General features: G+C 39.0%; 1 protein-coding gene across 1 annotated transcript in view; it reads left to right on the forward strand.

Moving 5' to 3' along the window:
* Positions 1 to 3,164: 3,164 nt before the first annotated feature.
* JAG2 (jagged 2) overlaps positions 3,165 to 24,285 on the forward strand; it is a gene marked incomplete at its 5' end in the record, with an annotated part of 40,988 nt that continues 19,867 nt past the window's right edge. The window contains 5 exons of the mRNA XM_008943192.1: positions 3,165 to 3,219; positions 9,687 to 9,941; positions 10,946 to 11,006; positions 21,542 to 21,672; positions 22,038 to 22,157. Coding sequence (XP_008941440.1) covers positions 3,165 to 3,219; positions 9,687 to 9,941; positions 10,946 to 11,006; positions 21,542 to 21,672; positions 22,038 to 22,157 — 622 coding nt within the window. The remainder of the gene's footprint in view (positions 3,220 to 9,686; positions 9,942 to 10,945; positions 11,007 to 21,541; positions 21,673 to 22,037; positions 22,158 to 24,285) is intronic.

Consider the following 24,285-nt stretch of genomic DNA (forward strand, 5'->3'; position numbering starts at 1 on the left):
AACTCTTATCTGTTTCAGTGATGGGAAGTCATCTTCCCTAGTGTATGTCTGAAGCTGAAACTACCTTCCAGTAAATGCACATTTGTCTATCAGTGCTGTTCACTGCCATTTGATAACATCTGTAATCTCCTACAAGTGTGACTTTCCTAAAATGTTACACTCCACATGTTTGCTCATGTGTAAGCAGCTGGTGTGTTAGCCCAGTAGACATGGGGAAACTGAGGCTACGGGCTGCCACTAAGCCAAAGAACTTAATAGTCTGGGTCTTATCTTTTTATGTACGTTCTTCAAGCTTTTTATAGATGGGTTTATAGTTCTTGATGGTCACCAGTGGGTGGACAGCAAATGCAAAGGCTTGAGAGCAGGCCTGTGTGATCTGGGGCTTGCAGAGCCACGTCTTTGCTCTGCTTTCCACCAGGAGGCAGCACGAGCTGTGAGGGCTGCAGAGGTCAGTTATTTGGCCAGAAATTCAGTTCTTCCACATCTTGGAAGAAGATCTGTGTGCCAGAGTCGTATTTGCTTGTAATGTACTATGAAGTTCCTGTGAGACAGTAGAGGAATATGTCAGATTCCAGAGTTTATGCCATCTTAGATCATCAGATTTGCCCCCAAAGCTCCAGGACTCCTTATTTTAAGCATCTTAAATTGGTAGACTGCCTCTTTATCCCCATTCACATCTGCCAGCGTGAGCATGCTGGAACAATGCGTTGTGTGGGAACTCTCTTTACCCACAAAAATTCCCTAGCATCCTAGACAGAGATAGAAATCTGCTTTTGAGCAGAATGCCGGGAAGGCACAGCTGACCAATCTCTTACCTAAGACAGCAAGTCCAGCTGTTTTTTTTTCTGCCTTAGCCTGTATGGGCAATCAGATGCAACAGCCAATTTGCAGTTGGAAAGACTGGCATTTACATAAGATGAGTAAGTGGACATCTGGAAGCACTTGAACGCTATTTTGTACTTCTAATACAAATCAATGGACCACAGGAAAACTGAGGGATACTTTAGGAGATCTGTTGTTAAAGGCAAGTGAGGTGGACCCTGGAGCTTTGGATCCTGCACTGATTTGAAGAATCCCGCCTAGGTTAACAATTTTGACACAACATAAAGAGACTTGCAATCATCAGAAGATAATGTTCAGGCCAGATTATGTAGTACTTATTCTCTGCTTCTATTCACTGTGCATTAATTTTTCAGTTAACAGTTTAGGAAAGCAGTGTCAGGTAGTATTATCAGAATACAGCAGGATCATATCCTCCTTTCCAAAATGCTGAGTCTGGGAAGGCAGGGGAGGGAACGGAGTTGTATGGTGAAGATACTGAAATGCTCCACAAACACTAGTTAAAAAAGAGGAAGGAAAAAAAAAAGGAAGTTGTGACTTACCATTTGTTGTATCTCAGAAATAGACCTTTACTTTCTCAGCTGGTCTGCCAGTTGTCCTATTCCAAAGGCAGTTCAAGCTTACGTGCCTCTCTCCCGTGTAGCACTGCTGACCTTCCTTTTTCTTCTCCTTCCTTGAAGTGTAATCTGTTTACTACTAAACCTCTATCTGTTCCAATGATGGAAAGTCATCTTCCCTAGTGTATGTCCGAAGCTGAAAGTGCAGAAGAAAAATGTTTATCTAAGGAGTAGTTTGTGATTTATATGTTAATGTAACTAAGCAATAAAAGAATAGGCACTCAAGGGCAGTTCTGAATAGGCTGATCCCTTGCTTTGGTCATGAAGGACATCAGGAAAAGAGCCCTTCTGCTTAGGGTGCTGCACTAGTCTTCCTCGTAGCTCTTGCTGCCATTATTCCAAAATGGGGAGATTTCAGTGTTATGATCAACCCTCCTTGGTGGGGAGCTGAGGAGCATCCAGAACACTTAGAAGCTATCTCAAAGTAAAAGTGTACATGTCTTGATGTAACAAGATATTGTTACATCAGTAAAATAGAACTAAGCATCCTATGAAAGGTAGCCGAATTCTTACATAATCCTCTTCTTAAAACAGTGTTCTTAATTTCTTAGCTGAATGTCCCCAGGACCATATGATTTCAAAGACTGTTAGCCTGTGAATTCTGCCCACGTTAAAGGCTTGGCTCTGCTGTATTTAACAAGCTTCAGTTTTTGATGTTGCTTGCCTCTAGGCACAAAGATATGTTATATGAGGGGTTTAGACAGTGGTGCAATAATTCTGTTCTTGGAGGTTTTTTCCTTGATTTTAAATGTATGAGAATCTCAGTGTTGACTTGGACAAGTTGGAAACTATGAAAACTTGCAGGGTTTGAAAGCTGCTCTTGTTTAACTCCGAACAGGTAAACGTCACATGTATGCATAAGGTAACTTTCTTTTTTCCTAAATATGTTTAGTATTTGAATATCAACATGTATCCTACATACCTGGTCATAAAAACCAAGAAAATGCCTGAAGCCTTGCTTTAGTGAAGTAAAGCCTTCATGTTTTCTCCAAATAATTTAAAAACTGTCTGAAATCATGCTTTTCCTCTTTCATCAGGGGAAAGGGTACTACCAAGTGTGGTTTCATTACCAATTACGCTTCTGCTGTGTATTTGCAGGTCTGTTTTTCACACTACCACTTTCATGAGAAAGAAGTCTAGAATGCTTGATAGATGCACGGTGAATTTTTGTGTTTATTCTCTAGATATGTTTTTCTAGAGAACAGCAAACAGATCCATTATATAGGCTGATCTTTCATGCATTTCCTAAAGAATGACTCTGATTTTATTCCTCTTTCTAGTCTTCAGTTGCTGAAGTCTGACATATCCAAGCTGTTCCCAATGTTCAGAACAACTCACTTCATTCAAACCTCTTCAGGATACTTCTGAAAAAGATTTCTGTGGCTAACAAAAGCTGAGAATTAGACGCAGTGGGAGGAGAATAATAATTCAGTCCTTGGGGGTGGGTGGGTGTGTGTGTGTGTAGGGGGGGGCGTGTTTTTGTTTTACCGTTAACATACTTTTCCCCACAATTTTTAATGCTGTTATGTTTCATGCTTTTGAGAAGATGCCTTCAAGGGTTTTCACATGACAGCAGGGAAGTGAAATTTTTGACTCATTTCACTTTGCTTTCTGGTAGGAGTGGTATCTGCTTATTCCTAATCACTGTTTTGTCTGGTGTGTGACAGTTTTTTATTACTGTCTAACTGGTGTCTTGTTTCTTTTCAGAGATCATTCACATTAGTATTAGAAGCGTGGGATTGGGATAATGATACAAAAGCTGGTGAGTATTTATGTAAAACTTGAAGTTCTTGCTTACTCTCTGCTGTGTGTACATGGATTGGGGCGGGGGGAATGGTGTGCTGCTGCCATTAGACATCCCTCCAAATCAGGCTGAACACAAGCCTGCTAGCTGAGAGCAGGGTGTGGACAAACCTGGGCAATGAGCATCAGGGTAGGAACTCTGAAGAATTATTACTGATAGGAAAAAGAGTGGACAATAGTAAGTGAGAGTCAAAATACATGACTCAATATTTAGCTTTAAAAAATGTTTACAAATCATTGTAGGGCCTTTTTTTTTTTCTTTTTAAAGAAAGGAAAATTGTCTGTGCTCTGGAGTGGCACTTTAAATTCTTCTCCGTTTAGACATAATGCTGTTGTGCAACACTTGCCATGAATCAGGTAAAGTATTCTTGCTCCATACAAAGAAGCCATGCTTGATTTTTTTGATGAAAGTGTTCTAAATCATGGTATGATTCCTTCTCCATTAGTTTCTTCTGAAGTACTGAGTGTTACATTGCATTTCTGGTCTGTAAATGCTAATGCTCAGAATGAGAGCAGGGCTGTTACCTGGAGGGAAACCAAGGTAATTGTATAAGTAGTTAAAAATTATATGAAATTGCTCATTGCCATATTGTTGCTGAAGTAGGACTCTAGCATGAACCTACTCTTCGGTAATGGTTTACAAACCTGTCTTAAAATAATCAGTGCTTTTGGCTACAATTATTAAGGGACATTAACAAACGGTTAATTTATTAACTTCAAATTTTGATTGTGGTTAACGATGGATTGTTTAATCTTGGTTGGGGTTTAATACAAAAGAAGATAAGTGTTTGGTCATTAAGATAGCAAAGGTTTGTGTTCTAAATCATCATCAGTTTCTAACCTAATCCAGTTCCATTCTCTGCTGCTTCACTGACCATCCTTATAAACATAAAAAAATTGGCAAAGCTCAATTGGTGTTAAGACAATGTTAGACTTTGAAGGTCTTTTTCCCTGAATTCTGTTCCTGAGCCCAACCTCTGTTAGAATTAAACTTTTGTCTTGTTTAACAGCTCTTTCAACCTTTTCTAATAGGTATGTTCTCTTTAGATCTCTGGTAATTCATGTTGATGCAGCCCTTCAGTTGGTCCACAGCCTTCTTGAATGTCACTTCCCAAAGCTGGACATGGTATTCAAAATGAGATCTTGTGTGCTGAGCAGAGTAAGCCTCAATCTTGACTAAGTTTAGATATCCTTCATAGCAACAGATTTGAGACGCATTGAATGCTTTGTTTAGAAAGTACTCTGAAGTTAATTCCTTTTAAACAGTTTCCAGCTTGGGAATAATTTACTTAGGGAAATCTAGTACAACAAATATTGGAATATTCATGCCCTAGTTCTAGGTGGCAGATTAACTCAGGAGATCATGTAGAATAGGGTGAACATGAAGAGCCTATCCTCCAAAACAGATCTGTATGCACTTAAGTGCTGGGGTTTGTTTTTAATAAGCTGCTTAATAGTCTTATAACTTCTGGGGCTTAGGTCTTAGAATCTGCAGCATCCTCTTGCAAACCTTTGGCTTTAAAACTCAGTTTTCTTCTTGAATATGCTTCATAAGAGGACAGTCACTTTAGGCTTGCTTTAAGTCTTACACTTCTTGGGCTGTTTCAATGTGCCCTGACAAAACATATTTACTTGCTGTGATGTCAATTTTATTTTTGTATGGGTTTTGTTTTTGTTTTCCTCCCTGAACTTCAGGCTAGCAAGATACATTGTGTCTTCTGGAGCCCCAGTGGGCCATCTCCTTAATTGAACAGTTTCTGTAAATGAGGGGAATCTATAAAAGTCTCAAGTTACAGTTTAGGAATCATGAGAAACTGCTAATGCAAGGTGAACTTCCTGTAATACAAGGTGCTGGAGAGGTGCCCTTAAGTTGTGTTGCATCTGAAACCTAGAAGGCTTGTCACGTGAATTTAGGAAGGCTTTTGTTGCCTCTAATTTGGCAGAAGACTAAACGCTAGTCTTGGTTAAAAGTTTCTGTAATCTGTTTACCAGCTCCATGATAGAAAACTGTTAGTTTGCCATGTTGCAATTTAGATTTGCATATTAGATTCCTAGGAAGAATTCCGTCACGATGAAGGATTTTTTTTTTTGAGTAGTCTTGCCAGAGAGTCTTCCAGTAGGTTTTTGCCTTGTGAATCTATGAAGATGCAAAGATGCTTGCCTTGTGTTTCTGCAGGGACTACTGAACTGCCAAACAGCGAAAGAGCAGAAAATAATCATATGTAAGAAAATAGGAAAGGTAATATGGCAGCTCCTCCAGAGAAAAGAAAAACAGTATCTGCATCCTGGAGAGGCTAAGAGAATCCATGGAAAGCTGAACTCCCTATCATATTCAGAACACTGATCTGATCTCTGGATCAGGTTACCTGTGTGTTCTGCTACAGTAAGAAAGATTAATCAAAGTAATTGCCAGAGCTGTTTATAAGCTGATTAATTAGTTCCAAAGTCAGGTTTTGCTTTCCTTTAATGGGGATGAGTAAAGTTGAAAGTTAAATGCTAGTCCCAGGTTCTAGCTTGGACTTCCAAGTGGGTATTTAAACAAACAACAAACAAAAAACCCCACCAGCCCAAAAAAAATTGCCAACAATACTGGAAAGAGGAGTTGGCAGTGAAAAACTTGAAGGTTTTAGCACGCTTGTCCTTCCCTCCCTCTAAGTCCTAGCATCCTGTATTTTTCCTTGCTCTCATCAAAATCAAGGCAAGGGTGCTCAGGGCAGATCTCTGAAGTACCATCTGAAGGATGAGTCTGACAGGGCAAATGCTTTCCCAGGATTTATCTAAGTCTAAGATAAGCTGCCTTAGATACAGAGTCACTGTAAGGGGCCTGTTCTCTCATCTGTCACAGCAGTTCATGCTACTTTGAAGGTAAGTCATTTGACTTGGCAAAATCCTAGTTGTGTAGCCAAGGTCTTGGCAACACCTGAGCCAGCTCTGCCATGACAAATCAAGCTGGCATCTTCACACATACAGGAATTTTCCATCTGGCTACATGGCTACTGCAGGGATGCAGTGGTTGCCTTCCCCTTTCACGTTAGCCTGCAGGAGCCTCGTCTGTCCTTAAGGCATCTTGAAATGGTTACTTGATAGAGGCTGAAGAGAATGTGCTTCCTGAGATGGATACCTCCTGTTCTTCTGGACATGAAGTTCATATTCTGCTGTCTGTGTTTCCTTGCAGACAGGTACCAGCATCACCTTTTGTATTGTCCTGTGAGTGGCTTCTTGGGAATGTCTGACCTCTGCTAAAAGTTAGTGTTGATGAGTAGTGTTCTTTAAGTATAGTCATGGATTCTGATAGCACAGTTAATGGTTAAACACTCTTTAGATAAGGCTCTTTCTTCCAAAAACCAGGTGCTTGGGAACATTAAAGAACCAACTTCTAGCCATCATCTCCTTTTATGCAAATGTCTGTGCCACTATCTGCTTTTTTAGAGAGGCTTGTAGTAAACTTGTTGGTAAGCAAGGAAAAGAAGCCTTATTGGTTTTGAGGTGGGAAGCAGAAGCTTTGAGTAGTATATGTAGCTTTTTTGACCTGGGACAAGACAAGTTCAGTTGTGCAGCTCATTGCATTTACTGAGGACTAAAAGTAATGTGTATGAGTTCCCAAGGTGAATCTTAATGGTGAAGCAGATGCATGGAGCAAGCTTGCCTCATCAAAACAGTTAAATATGAGACTGAGTGTCTTCAAAAACATTTCAGCATTGTGCAGGAAGAAGGAAGAGCCTGGACAAATACGTTCCTCCCTGCAGTTACAGATCTCATCCCAAATAGAAGGTGCCAATCAGTTTTAAATTGGAAGTAAAGAATTCTTAGACTTACTGTGGTACTTAAGAATTTACTGTAAGAAACTAAATGGCTTGGTTCCATTTCCTGATGCCTTTTGTGGTTCAGGGTAAATTATTTGGCTTGTTTATTCAGGCTGTTAAGCCCTACTTTTACTGATACAAGCTGGAGGAGAAGTTCTTAAGACTCAGAATACATTCTTTTTCAGAGGAGTTTGTGAAGATAAAGTTTGAGTGTTAAACAGAGGAGCGCTGTTGGGTTATTTTCCCTGTTCTCAACCCCAGGTATCAAGAGGACTGTTCTGTGTAGGTATATTTGCAATAGCTGTAATGCTTGTTCCAGTTGTTTAACTGGGTCTGATGAATCTACATTGGCCTGAAGATACTTGATAAGATTATTATTATATAAGCCACTCCTTTAATCTCAGGACCTGTTCTTCAGTCTGTCTGATACACTTTGAGGAACCACTTTAATAGCAATGGCTGTTGGAGCAGTTCTTAATGAGCCTGTGTTGCTTATAGCTGAAAAATAGCTCTATAATGCTTATTTGCTATTTGTTCAAATTCCTTGAACATCCAGTGAGTCAGCATTTTCCCTTTGTATTTTTTTGGCTGAATAGTCATTAGAGAAGAATAAGATTATAAAATGAGGTTGAATCTAATCATGAAGGTTTTAACGGTGTCTGGCAGAATGATAGATATCCTGTTCAGGCAAAAGGAAGATGCAGGCAGCCTTTTCTAGCTTGCAGGTTTCTTGTCCACTCTGCTACTGACATATGCTGCTGAAGGACAGAGGAGTTCACATACAGGAATTTGAGAGCTGTAGAACACAGGTAGGATTCAATGTGGCCTGTATAACCATAAAATATTTTATGCAGACTAGTCCAAGCAAGCATGAATTGTAGCCTGTACGTGGCAGTACTACTGTAATATTAAAGCAGAGAGGTACTTTGAGAACGTTTCAAAGGGCAAGTAAAAAACAGCTTTTTTTTTTTTTTTTTTTTAAGTTCAGTACTATGTTAAGAGGAAAGATTTTTATGGTAGAAGCAAGCTTTAGAAAAGGTGTTAAGATAAAATACATTGCAGAGCTACTTCTGTAGCTTTTCTTTTCCTTTAGTGTTGGAGTGACTGAAAACTCACTAGGGTCCTTTTACATGCTGAGAGGGAGGTGCAGCTTTGGCAACAGATACAAAGCATATCTCTATGCTGTCAGTAATGTCCTAGGTAAGAAACAGTCACTCCTTTGGGTGTTTTCTAAACAGCTTAGGTTAATGTGTTCTTCAAAGTAAGCAGGTGAAATGCATTTGCTTAAAATGAGAGTTTAGTGTTGCTACAAATAATCTGAGATTTAGACTTTATCTCACTACAGCTACAGCCTCTTTCTGCATGCAAGTTCTGGTTCTTTAACATGCATTTTAAAGTATCTTTATTGTTTAAAGGAAATAGATGCTGAAGCTCTCAGCTGTCAATATAGCTATTTTGTAAATGAGGATGAAAAGTCATATATACAAGTGTAGCTTCTGAAACTTTTGCTTGTCCGTAAATAGTTGGAGTTCCAGCTGCAGCTTGCAAAGTCGTCTAGAAAAACTCTTGCAGTAGAATTTTACCATATTTCAGTAGTGAAAACATATGAAAACTCCTGTCACTGGATTTACTCACTGTCTACCCTTACCATGCTTTGCTTATTTTTAAAATTTACTAAAGTAACAGTATAATTTCATTGTACTGACTATGATTGCACCTCGCCTTCTATACCAACAATAAAATGGAATAAAATACAAAATTGATATTGGTAAAAATGAAAATACTTTGCCATCCTCTTTTCCCCTGTGGGAGATAATGCTTTGTGCACGTTCGGTCTCAGTTCGTGGAGCCTGGCAGCAGTGGTGCTGTTGCCTTCTGTGAGGGCAAGGCAGGATGCTTGCAGAACATGTTGCAACAGGGATCATAATTATCAATGGTTCTACTGGGGATGAGGATAAGCAGGATACAGAGTTGAGAATGCCCCTTGACATTCCCAGGTTCACTTGTATATTTCCTCCCAAAATGTTAAATACTAGCTTCACAAAGTGTTCTATGAAATGCTTGTTCAAGATGGTTTGTCTTTACCATAGAGAGAATAATAAAATGCAAACAAGCTAGGTTATGTACATAATGGAGGCCTGCCAGGCTGTTTAGTATCCCTTAGCAATTTTGCATCAAATAAGTATACCATGTGTTTTGTTTTATTTTTAAAATTAAATTTGCACCAGAGAACTTCAATATCTCTGCTGCTAGGTTATGCAGATTTTGCAATTTTGTAAGAACAAAAAGGAGGCAAAAAGAGCCTCAGATCAAGATAAAGCTGCTAGTTGTCAGCGTGTGGGTGTGGTATGTTTGGCTGCCCTGAAAAATAAGCTATTTCCTATGGATTATGTTCCAGGGTTTTTTAATATTTCCTTTGGGACGCTTTTAAATTGGCCTTCCTGTAATGAACTTCTCAAGGCAAAGGAAAATTCAGTTATACAGTTGATCTTTATCTTCTTAACTTTTTATTCACTAATTTTTTTCTTAACCAGTTGAATACTTTTGATTTGAGTTCATGTACTCTTGTGTGCTACCAGACTTACCACCTATTGAATTTACCTGTTTTTTTTTTTTCAAAAAGGTGAAGACTTGTTGATAGAACGAGTGGCCCATGCTGGCATGATCAACCCAGATGATCGGTGGAAGACACTACAATTCAATGGTCCTGTTGCCCATTTTGAAGTCCAAATAAGAGTGAAGTGTGATGAAAATTACTACAGTGCTCTGTGCAATAAATTTTGTGGCCCTCGAGATGACTTTGTTGGTCACTACACGTGTGATCAAAATGGAAACAAAGCCTGCATGGAAGGTTGGATGGGAGAAGAATGTAAACAAGGTAGTATTGTTTGTACGGTTTGGGATTAGCTCTAGTGCATATATAACAGGTATAAGCTGCAGTAGGTATTTCTGTAGTGTCTGCTTTAGTATATTAATTTTAACGCATACAGATTTTGTCCTTTGAATTCAAACTTTTGAAAAAAACATCCTTTGTGAAAAGCACAAGCCAGCACAGGATAATGTTGCTTGTGGTGTGTGCTTTGGGTGCAACAAATTAAGAATTTAAAAAAGTGAAACATCTTTTTACTAATTGGATTTATTGGATGGTGGTGTTACTTCAAAGTAAAATGATGTATTACATCTATTAATGTAATATTTCATTGAACAATCATACCAGTAATATTGTAGACTTCAATCCTGTAAGAATGCCCTTGTAATGCTCTTCTTGTAAATGAGAAAGTTCTAAGTGTAATGTATGCAAAGCTGAAAGCTTTTTGATAGCTCTTAATGTGAGCAGAAATTCAGGTGTAGTCATCCTTTTAAATGTACCACTCAATCAAATATCTTTGCCTTTTGCCTTCAATTTCAGTGAGTAATTAGTGCTGAAATTACTTCATCTACTCTTCTTTCTGTTGATGGCTTCTTGGTTTTGTTTTCTGTTCCTTTTCAGTATAAAGTCTGTTGAAGACAAGGAAGACCAATTTTTAAGGCTTATTCAAGGTCATGTAGCTTTTCAAGCTTGGAATTTCCAGCATAATACTAGTCTAATACCAGGTTTAAAAAATAACTATTTGATGGAATTCTAATGCTCTTGCAGCAAAGTTATTCAGGAACAGCTGTTTCAAGGAGTTACCTTAAGTTACTTCTTTCATTGAGTTGTAGTGGGGTTGTCTTGTGAAACAGCTAGCTGGAACCAACAGCTGTTTGAACATGACAAAAGACTCTGCTTTGCACAAACAACAAGCAGGCTGGCAGAAGCTCTAGCTGAACAGTTCTGCATTGCTGCTGTACTAGTGGATACCTGGCTGCCAGACTGATGCCTAAATCTTTTTCTGTTTACAGCTGTATGTAAACAAGGATGTAATTTGCTCCATGGAGGTTGCAGCGTACCTGGGGAATGCAAGTAAGTCTGTGAGCTTGAATATCTCTTTTATTAAGACAACTGATCTTTCTAGCATTTTCTGCCTATATTGCTACTTTAAAAAGTGTGCTTTAAAATGGAAGGAAAAAAGTGATCTGAAGTAGATTTCACATGTATAAGAACTATGTATACTTCATACTGTTTTGCAGTCCCTTTCTACTTTTTGCACATACAGGACCAAACAGATTTGCTTCATGTAATCTAAAACTATGCCTTTATCAAAAGAGAGTAATTATTTTTCCCAAAAAATCCTTAGGAACTTTGATCTTTGTGTATTATTTGTCCTCAAATAAAAAGGGGAACTTGCTCTTTGGACTTTCACAGCTAGGAAATGCTCAGAGTCCTGGAATGTTCAAAATGTATATTTGATCACCAAAATATAGCAAGCTTAGCTTTTCCAAGAAAAAAGGTGTATTTAGTAGTAATGGACATACAATAATAGCAACCCCAACCTAAGCTTTCTACCCCATGTGAGTGTTTTTTGGTGCCTAAATACAAGAGAACAGTCTGAAATCTTCTCTAATTTTGTGATGAAGTTGAAGTAGATGCTGTGATAGCAAGAGGAGTTGATTGTTTCCTTGTAAAAGTTCAGGCATCCAATGCAGTAGGTCAAGGGGAAATGGCTGTTATTTTTACCCTGGCTGTTGAAGAATGGGACAGGTCTACTTGCAAGTTTGGGATCGTGTGTAAGTTCTTGAGTTTATTTGTGGTCAGTTTTGTGCATCATTGGAAGAGTAAATTTGTGCAGTAGTTCCTTTGTAGGGTGTATTGAATCTGCTTGTTTGGCATGATGTGAAACTGAACGGTCTGGGAGAACCCAAATAACATTTGTGGCAAGTTGTGATAGTTCAAGGTAGTTCTCCTCTATCTTCCTACTAGTAACTACTACAACTGTCTCAGAAGTGGCAGAAATAAGCTGCAGGTCACTTAGCTTTGGGCTTAGAGCTAAGCTGGGGTTGAAGTGCCAGTTTGAGCTGTTGCAGCTGGCGTGCAACTGCCATTCTGCTGGAGAGGCTGAAGTGTCTGACAGTGGGGCATGGCAGATGACAAAGTGAGTCTGATGTCGCTGCACCACAGAGTGACTTCTTGCCACCCTGAAACGTCCATCAGATGCCGCTGACTTATAGGAGGTTTGGTGTGTGGTAGCTCTCAAATCTGACCAAAAACTGTACATTCCAGTATATGAAATGCAATGCTTTGATGCGTATGAATTTTCACTTCTGAGGAGCTATAAAACTTCCCATAAATTTTCAAGACAGATGTTTAAGACGTGGCTTCATTTTTGTAAGAAAGAATGTTTCTACTTAATGTTATTTGCAATCCTTTCATATAACTAAATATTTTGCTTGTGATTTCAAGTATGTGTGCCCCTACTGCTGTTGGTGTTTGGTTTTTATTTTTTAATTTTAGATTACAAGTAGAGATTGTGGTTGAGAGCTGGGCCAGTATCAATCATTTCTGCCTGAGTAAGAAGTACTCCTTCCCTTACAGTTTCCAAGAACACATTTTTCCCCCTTGAGAACCTACTGTAATGAATTTTGATTCGTGTAAGGGTTTCTGGAGCCCTGTAGGTATCAAAGAAGTGTCCCAGGAGCCTGTGAATGTTTTGATTTCGAATGCAAGGAGTCTGAATAAAATAGCAACAAGTTTAAGTAAATACAAAACTCTTTTTGGAGGGAGTGAGAGATGGTGGTGCAGTTTCCATCTTAGGTTTCATTTCTCTGTGATACCAGCTGTATCTGGGAAAGAAGAAGCTGGAGAAGAGGAGGAAGGTTTAAAGAAGGGAATACAAAACCTTTCAAGATTCTCACATCTGAAAGAAAGTACTGGGGGAAGGAATAAGGGACTTAATGTTACAAGTGGATTGTGTGCCATCTGCCCATATTGCAGGAGGTTCTCAGCTGCCTCTTTAAATGTGATTTGGTAGCTTGAGCTTGTTCACATAAATATCTTTTGCTTGTGCTCTGTAATAGTTATTAGGCTATATTAGAAATGTTGCTTTTAACCTAAATGGATAATACTTTCTCTAGAAAAACGATGCTGAACTAAAAATAAGCATGGCTTACAGGCATGACCTTTATCTTCATCAGTACAAAGGAAGCTGTTATTTAAAAGAAACTGCTGTGTTTGGTGCTATTGAATTATAATCTAGATTCCTTCGTCCTGGTTTTTGGACTGTTGCCACTGTCATTTAGCAGGTGAAAACAATGTCCTTTTTTTAATTCAGAAAGAAAATGAAAATGTGAGAAAAACATGGGTGTGAGATGTATGGAAATCTACTGGTGCCAATAGCTACTTGTTTGCCAAAATCTGCACTGGCATTTATAAATAGAAAAGCTGTAGATCTGTTTCCATCTTCAGCTTGCATGAACATGCAGGTAACTTAAGCAACATCTCTCAGGCTTCAGCTGAACGCTCATAGAAAGGATCTACCCTCCATACTTTGATATTTCCGGTGCAATTTAGAGCTGTTCTCGGATGAAATGTTATACCAACCAGATCTGGAAAGCAGCTAAATGACTGCAGACTATTAATAAAGTATGTGCCATTAGCTGTAACTGTACATCAGCTGTTGGCCAACTTCATGTACCCATTGTTTTGAGGAAGTTAGTGTTGAGAAGCCTGCTACTTCTTTTGTTGAGCTTTCATCAAAGAAATGGAAAATAAGTAGGGGATGACCTGATGTCTCAAAATGACCTGCTATAGGAAATGATTTTGTGATATGGCTGTGTCTAAGTGGTATGTTTTTATCATTGTGGAAGTAGATCAGCAAAAGTAAAAAATTACTGAAGAATGGGCAAAATTACATCCTTGGGAAAGCAAAAGCAACTTGGCTGTATCTTGCAAAGGTGCAAAATTGCAATCTTTTTAAAATAAAAAACAAACAAACCAAACAACAAAACCTTTGTCCATAGGTAAACTCAACGTGTTTGACCACTATAGTCTTTTTCTTTTATCCAGCAGTGCACAATCAAAGGGTTTTTTTAATTTTGTTGATTGACTTCACCACCCCAAAGCAGTAGGAAGGATTGTCAAAGAAGCAACATCGCCAAGCCATGACAATCACTGCTTTTTGTATGTTTTTGTATAATGTGAAGTATTTCAGTGCAATTTAGCGAACGATCTAGAGAGAGACGTTTGATCTCTAATGGCTTATAATTGGCTTAGCCTTAATCACCTTATGAAATTATCTAAGTTAATATAGGAAAGCCACAAGTGACAATCTACTTCCTTGATAAACTGCTGACTTGAGTGTGTTTGGTACTGTTCATAAACTGTCATAGGCTTAACAGCTTAATCTTTCACATCCTTGTGATCCTGAGTGGCGTGGGTTTGGCAGAAGTCCAGATATGCCTTGTATCTTTGCATGTTTTCATATTCCTTCCAGGATAATGCTATTTTCCAAAGTCTTTCTACTTTTTCCTATAGTCTTTGAATGTTTAAATTTCTCTTCTGAAGCAAAACAAAAGTGGTCAAGTTCCTAACACTGCTCAGCTTGTGTTCAGCTTCTGGAACTATGGTAGGACTTTGGTTATGTCCTGAGAAATTCAAGTCTTACTTCACACAACACTGACACAAAAGAATCCCTCAGAATATGTAGCCTAACTGAAATGAGTTAGAAATGGGATTAATAGTACTCTAATGTGAACTCATGCAAGGTGAACAAAGAAAGCATATAGTTTTTATTTTAAAGTAAATGATTTAATTTCTGTGCTTTGAACTGCCTTATTCTAGAATTACTTTTCAAACACATGCGACAAAGTTTTTGTTACAATATGGGTGATTTTTTGTTTATTTTTATTTAATCATGTATCTTATGGTTGAAGCAGACTTCTCAAACTTCCTGTCTAGTGCCATGCCTTTTGTAGTCCTTGTGTTCCACCTCAGCCCTGCCTGTGAGGATGTTTTCTACAGGCACTGCTGGACACAAGACGCTCTGGGGCTCTGCCACATGGTTTTGCTCCCTTAATCTGTCACTGTAAGGACCAGAATCTGCTCAACCATTACTCCATACTTATGGAAATGCAGTCACAAAAGCCTGAGTTGCAAAATAAGCTGCAACAACCTGGAGTGTTGTGTGTGTAATAGTGTTCTAGAGATCCTTTGTTAAATGTTAGTCTTGCATAGCCCTTTCAGTAGGAGGCCTACCAATACCACTAACACCTTACTTGTTTTCATGACAGTTGGGTGGATGGCATGGTTAACATCAACTTTGGGTAATTCTGCCTAAATGTAAAAAAAACAGCGGCTGGATTCCTGTTAACTCGTTCTTGGGTGCAAGGACATATGGTGAGGCATCTCTAAACAGGTGGTTATTGAAGGACTGTAGAGGACTAAGATCATTAGTGGATTGAAAAAGGAGAAAATAAAATGTCTGCTTCTAAAAGTGGAGGGAAAATAAGAGATGGGGAATACCCATACTAGGAAGATCAGATGGATCAACCAGATCTAAACATGGCTTCCTTCTACTATTGTTCCAGAATGGAATTAAGAGAAATCTCATAAGCTGCTCTGAACAGTTGAGTAGAAAAAGTCTTGTTTGCTGGTTGCTGTGGCACCTGAAAATTTCAATTCCTGCAATCTTGGATTAGCTATGGTCCATAATAAGGTTATGGCTATTGTTTGGCCTTACAGGAATGCACTTGGACCAGTACCTGTACACTTTCTCCTGTCTTCTCTTGGATGCAAAATAGCATATCACAGATTCAAGTTTCAAAGAACTTGTAGAATTGTTACAAGTGCTTTATGTCTCATCCTGTAAATTCTCTTGCCTGTTATCATAACCAGTATGCTTTTGCTATTGTTTTCTGTCCTAGCGGTAAGCCGCCTGGGGTTGTTGTCAAGTATCTCACAAGTAGACATATTAAGTTAGACAAAAACGAATGCCATGTTTTGTTTCTTTATTGGTCAAGCAGCCGAGGCACACCCTGCACTCACTCTCTTGGTTGGTTAGTGGGTAGGAATGCACAGAATAGATCCTCGAGGTGGATACTGCTTCCAGGAGAATGTGAGCGGGTGGACAGGAAGTGAAAACATGGAGTGCTTTAAGTTGTGCCTACAATAGTTGGTAGCAGACAAATTAGACCAGTAGATAAAAGCAGCGTTGAGAACCCAATATCCATACTAAAAACACTTCAGTGTGTGGTTTTTTTTTTTTTTTTTTTTTTTTTTAGACTAGCTCCAGTCTGTTCTTGTGGACTGAATGTCTGTCTGGAGCTGGAACACATTAGGTGTGCTCCTGGCATACATTGTTTTACATTACCTTAGTTTAACCTAAAAGGAATCCAATTCCTTTGTTCCAGAACAGCTCTGTGATGTGAACCAACACACCATCAACAGGAGTGATCAGGCAGCTCACTTAAGAGTGTGCTCCTGGTGTGAACTAATGCAAATAGACACACCCTAGAGCCACTTACTGCAAGTTAACTGAGCAACGTTTCCTCATGTATTCTGGCTAAGCAATTCCCAACCGTCCCCTCTGTCGGCTCCTCCACAAAACACTAAAGAAGTATTGGAATGAGAACGTTGCTTTCAGTAACTTCCTTCATTAGAGGAGAAAAACATTTGTCGGGAAAGGTTTGTATCTTTTGATCTAATAAGAATGCTGGGGGTGAGAGGAAAAATGACAAGTTTCAAGGTAATTAAATTATTTAAATTCATTAACAGGCATCTTTTCCCTGGTCACAAAACTATCGTGCGTATTTCAGAGGTAGGAGAGTGGAGAAAGCGTTTCTGTGCCAAGTCCGAGTGCATGAGTACCATGCTAGCTGTAACATTGAATCCTGATGCTCAGAATTGTAGGATCTAACAGACAGACCATATCGCTGCCTGCTATGCAACAAGTCATCTCTTAAAAGATTAAACAGACTTTCTTATAGTTATTTTAAGTAAATAACTAATATAAAGCTATTGTTCTTGCCTATGCAGCACCATCCTGTTCACGTCATTAGAAAATTTAGTGGTTTTCCATTTAAGAGGGTTATTTCTCCCCCACCCCTGAATGATGCATTTTGCTTCTGCTCTTAATGTCACTGTTTTGCTTAGTTTTCCTGTGTTGAGTGTTTTGGCCACAACTTCCGCTTGGATTATGAGTGGGAGAAGCTCCCTCTAAAAAGCCTGCTTAAAAAGTGATGTGTAAATATGTCACAAGGATCTTCACCTCAGCCTTTGTAGGATGTGCAATGCACCAGTGAGATGTAACCTGTGGTAATTAAAGGCTTATACCACATTTCCTACATCCTCCCTGGGATATTTTAAAAATTATTTTTAGGCCCTATATTCTGAGCTAAACTTAGAAGTAGTTCAGTTTTGAGTTTACTTCACATTAGCGATTTAGATGTATTGATGCACTAGGTGCTGACAAGGCTCTGTACATAGCTGTAGAACTGAACTTATTTAGGTATCCTCTCATTTTTGTGTACTATGAGCCTTTTTGTAAGGTTAACTAGAGCAGATTGATACTTGGATGAGGCCTTCAAGAGGAAGTTTCTCAGCTGAACTTACTGCACAGAAAGTCCTGCACTCTCACATAACCAGAAATGATTGAACCAGGAGAATAAACCATGTGTGAAGAAACAGCTGATTGGTGAAGCTGACCATTAGGAGCATCCTAAATTTTTACTGTGTGGCAGGCATCCTCCTTTTAGATTAGGAGGTGTTAGTCACGTAAGCTGCCGAGGGACTCTGGTTTACAGACCATCAGGGTTTGGCTACTTCTCTTTGCCTTTCTGTGCTGCTTCCATAACTGCCACTGTAGGACTTACTGTAAAATCGTGGATTTTGGAAAGAACTTCCAGGGTCATCAAGTCCTACCTCCTGCCCAAAGATAATCTGATAGCTCAGGGTCTTATCCTCACAAGTACTGTACCCGTTTACATACGGCAACACGGGATCTTTTGAATACCTTGTGCATTCTAATTCAGAACTGCTCAATTTCAGTATAGCTTTCACTAAATAATTACAATGCTAACATCCTCAGAGGAGAGCAAAGATCAATATCAGCTTTTTCCTTAACTGTAACTGTTTCAAAAGAATGTAGGGAGAACATAGTTCTGTAGAAAAATCTCTTTATTGAACTTTTGACCAGTTTAATAGCCTCTGACCCTTTTTAATAGCCACAGGAAAAGCAACCTTCCCTCCCCCATTTTCTATTTCTTCTTCCTTTCCCCACTTTCACCTGCTCCTGCCTCCGAGTACCTATGTATCTTTGAACTGTGCACAGTGATGGGTGCTCCTGTGGTGTTCCTTGATACTAAATTTACTACTTAAAGCACAATGAGATTTACTGTAGATGTCTTTCTTCCTTACACTGGTAGTTTAGCTCTTTGAAGCCCAGCTGTCATATTGTAACCAAGTATACACCATGAGTTGAATTACAACCATATTTTCCTTGCACAGTTGCAGTTTCTGTAATCATAAGACTGTAAAATGTTATCTAGAAACCTTGCTAACATTAACTCCTGCCACCTCCCATTCATTCAGTCTTGTATTTAAATTCTCATTTTCTGTTGCCACCAGACTCATCTGAGAGAAAAGGAAGCTGTGAAGTATGTAAAATTACAAGGCTCTTTTCTAAAAGTTGTTGGTTTCCAAATAATGAGCAACTGGTCTTCTATTCCCATTGCACTGTCTCTGGGTCGATCCTAACCTGAAGGGACACTTCGGTCTGGGAGCAGATGCCTATACTTCAGCCTTCCATCAGGAAGCTACTAAACTGTAACAATCTATTTATGGTAGCTTCTTTTGTACTGCTAATAATCTATCAAGGGCTAAGATTAAGCCATCCCTGATTTTGTTTTGTGTGTTTGGTTGTGAAGACAAATTAGAGCCAATGAAGTCAGCAGAGGGGAAGGCCAAAGGAAGTAGAATCTTGATTCCAATAAGAATTTTCTTTGTCTGTTGAACAATGGGAATCCTTATGAATTCTCTAAATTTGGCTCTTATTTAGTCAGATGTGAAAACTAGGGTTGCAGAAACTTCCAACAAATAATTCTCAACTGGGGAGCCAGACAGGGAAGATGTCACTTTAGCCCACCATTAACTGCACTAGCGGTTTCCTTTTGGCTTTTACACAAGTAGTTGTTACTTGAAAAGAAATTCTGGTTTGGTTTTGTGGTTGTTTGTTTTTTTTGGTTTTTTTTTTGTTTTTTTTAATAGAAGATATTTCTTTTGTACTGGTACTTTTTGGACTTCTAGTGCATCATTTACCTTTTTTCATGATGATGTTTTTGCCTTGGTATCTGTTTCAATTAATCACATGCCCATTTCTGAATTGATTTCACTGCGTTGATCACATCTTGCTCTATGGGAGTTGGGATCCATGTAAACATTATAGCGTTATCTTTTTAGAAGGAAGTGGAATGAAAGCTGCTCTAGCACCTGCTAGTGTAGGATGCAACCAGACTTCCTGTTGAAGAGGAAATCCTAATTTACTCTTCCTTGTAAACTGAAGGCTGATCAGCTTACCACATAGTAACCTTTTGACTTGTAAACACTGTGTTCCTTTGGGCTGCTTTTAGCTTCTAGAAATTGTTTCCTTCGGGTTTGGTGGTAAGTTTATTGTTAAACTTATACTGTGTTGAATATCATGAAAAAGCAGCAACCCTTTTCTGCTGAATTTTAAGGCAGTCAAGCCTACCTACAAACTCAAGTGGGTGATTAAGATGCCTTCAAGTTTTAAGAAGGTGACTGTATTTTTCTTTGAACTCTTAATCGCCAGTGCAGTGTTAAACAAAGAAACTTGTTATCCATTGGGCAAGGAAAACAAATCAAGTTACTGTGATTATTTGCTTTGTGATGCAGTCTCTCAGCCCTTGAAAATGCTTGTTATGTGTGGGTGAGGAGTTGGCTTTGGCTGGGATAGTCATGGTGAATCACTGGCAGTAGTGCCAGGTTTGGCATGGATAGAGATTTGGGTTGGGGCCAGAAAAGTGAGTTAGAGTGCTTTTTTTATTGTTTATTACTAGCCCATGAAAAGACTTTTCTATCCTTGAGGAGGAAGGAAAGGATCAAATTTAGCAGGAGCAGTATTTATTTCCTTTTACTGCTAATACAGCAAAAGAAAGCTGCTTCTGAAATATGTATGTTCTCCGGGCTTCTGACAGCCTTCCTTAGATGGGTGGTTGGAGGCCTTTGGATTAGGGACACAGCTAAGGCTTTCCTGAGGGGCCTGGGAACTGAGAGTTTCTGAATGAGGAGCAGATACTAAGACTAAGAACTCAAAGTAGTTCTAGAACTTTGTATAAAAAAATCATCTTGCAAAGATCTGCATCTATGTTCCTCCTGCCTGTGTAAACAGTAGAAATTTAGATATTGTGCTGCCAGTGTGACCTGTTCTATTCCTTTGGGGATTGATACAGTTTACTGAAGTGATGGAAGTGGATTGATAGACAAGGGACCAAGAATCCTTATTTATACTTCTTTTCCTCATCTGCTTTCACCACATGCCAAAGGCTTAAGATTTTTTTTCTCTTTTATGGTGTTCAAAGCGTGTTGGTAATAGAATGGTAGTGTTAAGTCTAAAAAAAGTTGTTTCCTTTCTAACGCTTTCTCCCCCCTAGGCATTTTAGTGCTCCACTGGCATGTGTGTGCCCAGCTCCCATTCACTGTGTTTTTATGCATCTCTGCTGCTAGTGTGGCTCTTAAATTGTAAGAAATACCCTTAAAATAACATACAGAACATTTTCTTTTGGTTGTTGGCCCAAAAGGGCAAACTTACTATTTCTTTTTGATTAAAATGTGTGCAAAAGCATTAGCCTATGTCCTTTTTTTCTTTAATATCAGACTTTGACTTTTCCTGTAGCATAAACAGTTGCTTTTGTTAGCAGAATTCTATTACAGATCACATAAAGATACTGGTCTCTGAAGAAATCCGATAAAATTTCAACTCCATTTAAAACAGATTTTTTTTATTTATTTTTTTTTTCTGTTCTCTTTCTAGCTCCAAAGAGCACTTTTTTTGTAGTGTCACTAGGGAGCACTGAGGATATAATAGAATAAATCTATAACAAGGGTTCTCTTGAGAAACTAAGTCCTGAGAAAACTGACAAGACAGCTGCCTCTCTGGCTGCCCTGATCTTTCAAGGCTGTAGCACTCTAGAATGAATTAGCTAGTACCTTGAGATCTGACTTCATAGAGAGGAAGAAAGCTGTGGTGCTTGACGCAGTAAGCCATCGGTCTCCTTTTGAAAAGTAGTTTCAGCTTTTTTTATATCAATCACAATTTTTATGCTATGGGAGGTGATTGTGCCAAGATGAGACTTCTTGTGAAAGAACACCTAATTTATGTACAGTTCTCATAACACATAGTGCTTGGTGGTGTTTGTTGCCATGATTGAGGAAGGTGAGTTCCAGTAAGGATGTTCAACAGGAATAGTTGTGTCCCTTCTAAACAGGAGAAATTTTTGTTACCTATTGAACTTGGTCTTGGGGGTGGTAAGTTTAGTGTTCTAAATACCTGTAATGCTGGTAATTAAGCATCATGTTGCTAACTTTTAACATGTGAACTTACATCTTAGGTGTCATTATGGTTGGCAAGGACAGTTCTGTGATGAGTGTGTCCGCTACCCAGGCTGCGCTCATGGGAGCTGTAATGAACCATGGCAGTGTAATTGTGAAACCAACTGGGGTGGCCTGCTCTGTAACAAAGGTACTTAACATTAATATACAGGAAAAATAAGTAAAATTGCATGATTAACTGATAACTCATTAAACTTTTTTATTCTGCTAGTGTGCCACTACTGGAGTATTTCTGTGCTTAATTATTTTATGGCAGATGGTGCCTAAACATCTTAAGTATAGGAAGTTTAGGACACAAGGCTGGGAGTGGTCCTGACTCTTCTAATTCTTTCAGTTGGCCTCTTGCTCACCTTCCCCTGTTTTGTGGATGTTACCAGGTGACAGGCTAGCTAATGGAATATGGGAATGGTGTTCAAGCCAGAGAGGCCTCTGTATGTTGGACATTCAGATGGTGAGATTTGGGTTCCCTGTTGACTGACACTTTTCTCTGTCCAGATCTGAATTACTGTGGAAATCACCATCCCTGCCTGAACGGTGGAACCTGTATGAATACTGAACCAGACGAGTATCGCTGTGCTTGCCCAGACGGCTACTCTGGAAAGAACTGCGAAATAGGTACTTCTGGGTATTGCATCTAGCTTCAGAAATCTGGAACTGAAACTGGCTTAGGCACGGCTACATTTCAGTTAGCCAGGTGCTCATTGTTGCCTTTTTTCTTTTTTTGGTAGAGGAGCTCATTTCTTCTTTCAGTAAATCTAGCTTGGTTTCTGGTCAGGGAGGTGTGAAAAGTGGTGGCATGCAACTTGTCCTTTCAACTTGATTGTTACTTTGCATGCCAGTGGGGATATGCCAGTTCCATCTTTCCTGCCTAGTGCCTTAGACTGGCTGTTCAGGAAACCACTGAAGACAAGAGAAATGCTGCAGCAGTTTCCCTTGGGTGTAGATAAGACGGAGAATATTTCTTCAGTTTGATTTCTTCAAGCATGTAGTTGGGCTGTGGTCTTATAGAAATGGATTACAGGTGCACCTTGCCCTGTTACCTTTCTTGCTACCCTGCTACCCATTATCTTGTCTTCTGTCTTGCTTGGAAACATGTTTCTTACACAAGCTGGGGTCCATGGAAGGTAGCAGTGATGAACACTTCAATTTTAACTGTGGTGTGGGGTTTTGGGCAAATTTTTAGAGGCCTGAATGTGTTGCCACACATCTTTTAATATGGGACTTCTGATACATTTGGATTAGTAATGCAGATGTAGACTACTATGGAAATGTGCTTAGGCCATCTTAGTCACCTTGATTAGTTCTAAACAGAAGTGAAATGTCTTTCCTGTTCCCATTGGTAAGGTGAAAGAAAGCATTTAGACCACATCTCTGATGCAGTGTGCCTTTGTGACCAGAGTTTAACAGATCTGTGTCTATCCAACCTGAAAAACTGCTTCCTATCTCAACCATAGTGCAAAGATAGTGTATTGCTGGTTTTAATTTATATCTGTGTATGTGTTACACAGACCCAAAATTTTAATGTACTGGAGGCTATTTTGGTATTTGAAGATTTTCCCTGATTATTCTGTCTCTGGAGATAAAAGATTTCTATTTCTTTCCTCTTTTGTTTTAAAGCTATTTGGAGAAGAACAAAAGCTTTCAGTTCAGCTTTTTCACATGTAGCATTTCTGCAGTGACTTTTTTTGCCATGGTAGATTGTAACATCCTTCTTAAAAATGTGATATTCCCAGTCTTCTCAATTCAAATCTTGCTCTTCTTTGATAGTTTTAAGTGTAGATGGAAAGAACACACTTTTTCTTTCACTTTAACTGTTTGGCCTTAAGTTCACTGAACTATTATCAGCTGAAGGTTTTCACATTTATCAGGATGTAGATCATCTTTGGACGGCTACAAAGTGCTATGTGGTATTAATGATACTATCAAAACTTGAATTTTTCTTCAGTTGGTAGAATGTGATGCAATGTTTTGATTAGAATAGGTGGAATCTTTTCTTGGCTTGCCCTGAAAATTGTAGGGAAGCACCTTGGCTCTTCAGATGAGGAGGCAGGGATAAAGGGTTCTCTACCTTTAATGAGTTCTGTACTAATTATTAGCAGTAGCTTGGTATATGAGCTGCTTTAGGTACCAGTACCTAACATCATAGTGTAGATTCAGTTTGCAAACTAGATAACATCCCTGAAAGATTCCAAAATATAAATGCTAGTAACAATTAGAAAATCTTGCCTAGTAAGGGGGCTTTCTTCTTTCCAAAAGCTTCCTTAACTTCTCAAAAGAAAAAAAAAGTGATGGCATACAACTTGTCCCTCCTCAACTTGATTGTTGCTTAGTGCAGCTTCTGCAAATGTTACAGCCTTGCATGGGGTCATAACAAGAATGCTGCCTGTAATTGCAAGTAGCTCTGTTCTTTGCTGTTTCCAAGGAACAGTATTAGAATGAAGTTAAACAGACCTTTGATACTTAAACTACTATTACTGTTCAGACATCCATTTCTTCTGTCTTACTGAAGATGGGGGGAATCAATAATGCTGGAGCGGTCTGGAAGTGGCATTGTGTGGCTAGAAGCAGTAGGTTAATGAAAAACTTCTTTAGCTCCTGGGACATTGAAATAGAGTGATCTGTCTACCTTTAGGCTTTATACTCAGTAGGTACAAAGGCACCTTCAATAAAGCCCTGCTTCAGTCTCCAACTAGGAATCTTACTTTTGGCAGCTGGGGAAGGGAGGCTCCAAACTTCTGTAGAA

This window comes from Merops nubicus, unplaced genomic scaffold (genome assembly GCF_000691845.1).
Source record: "Merops nubicus isolate BGI_N331 unplaced genomic scaffold, ASM69184v1 scaffold24776, whole genome shotgun sequence".
Taxonomy (NCBI): Eukaryota; Metazoa; Chordata; class Aves; order Coraciiformes; family Meropidae; genus Merops; species Merops nubicus.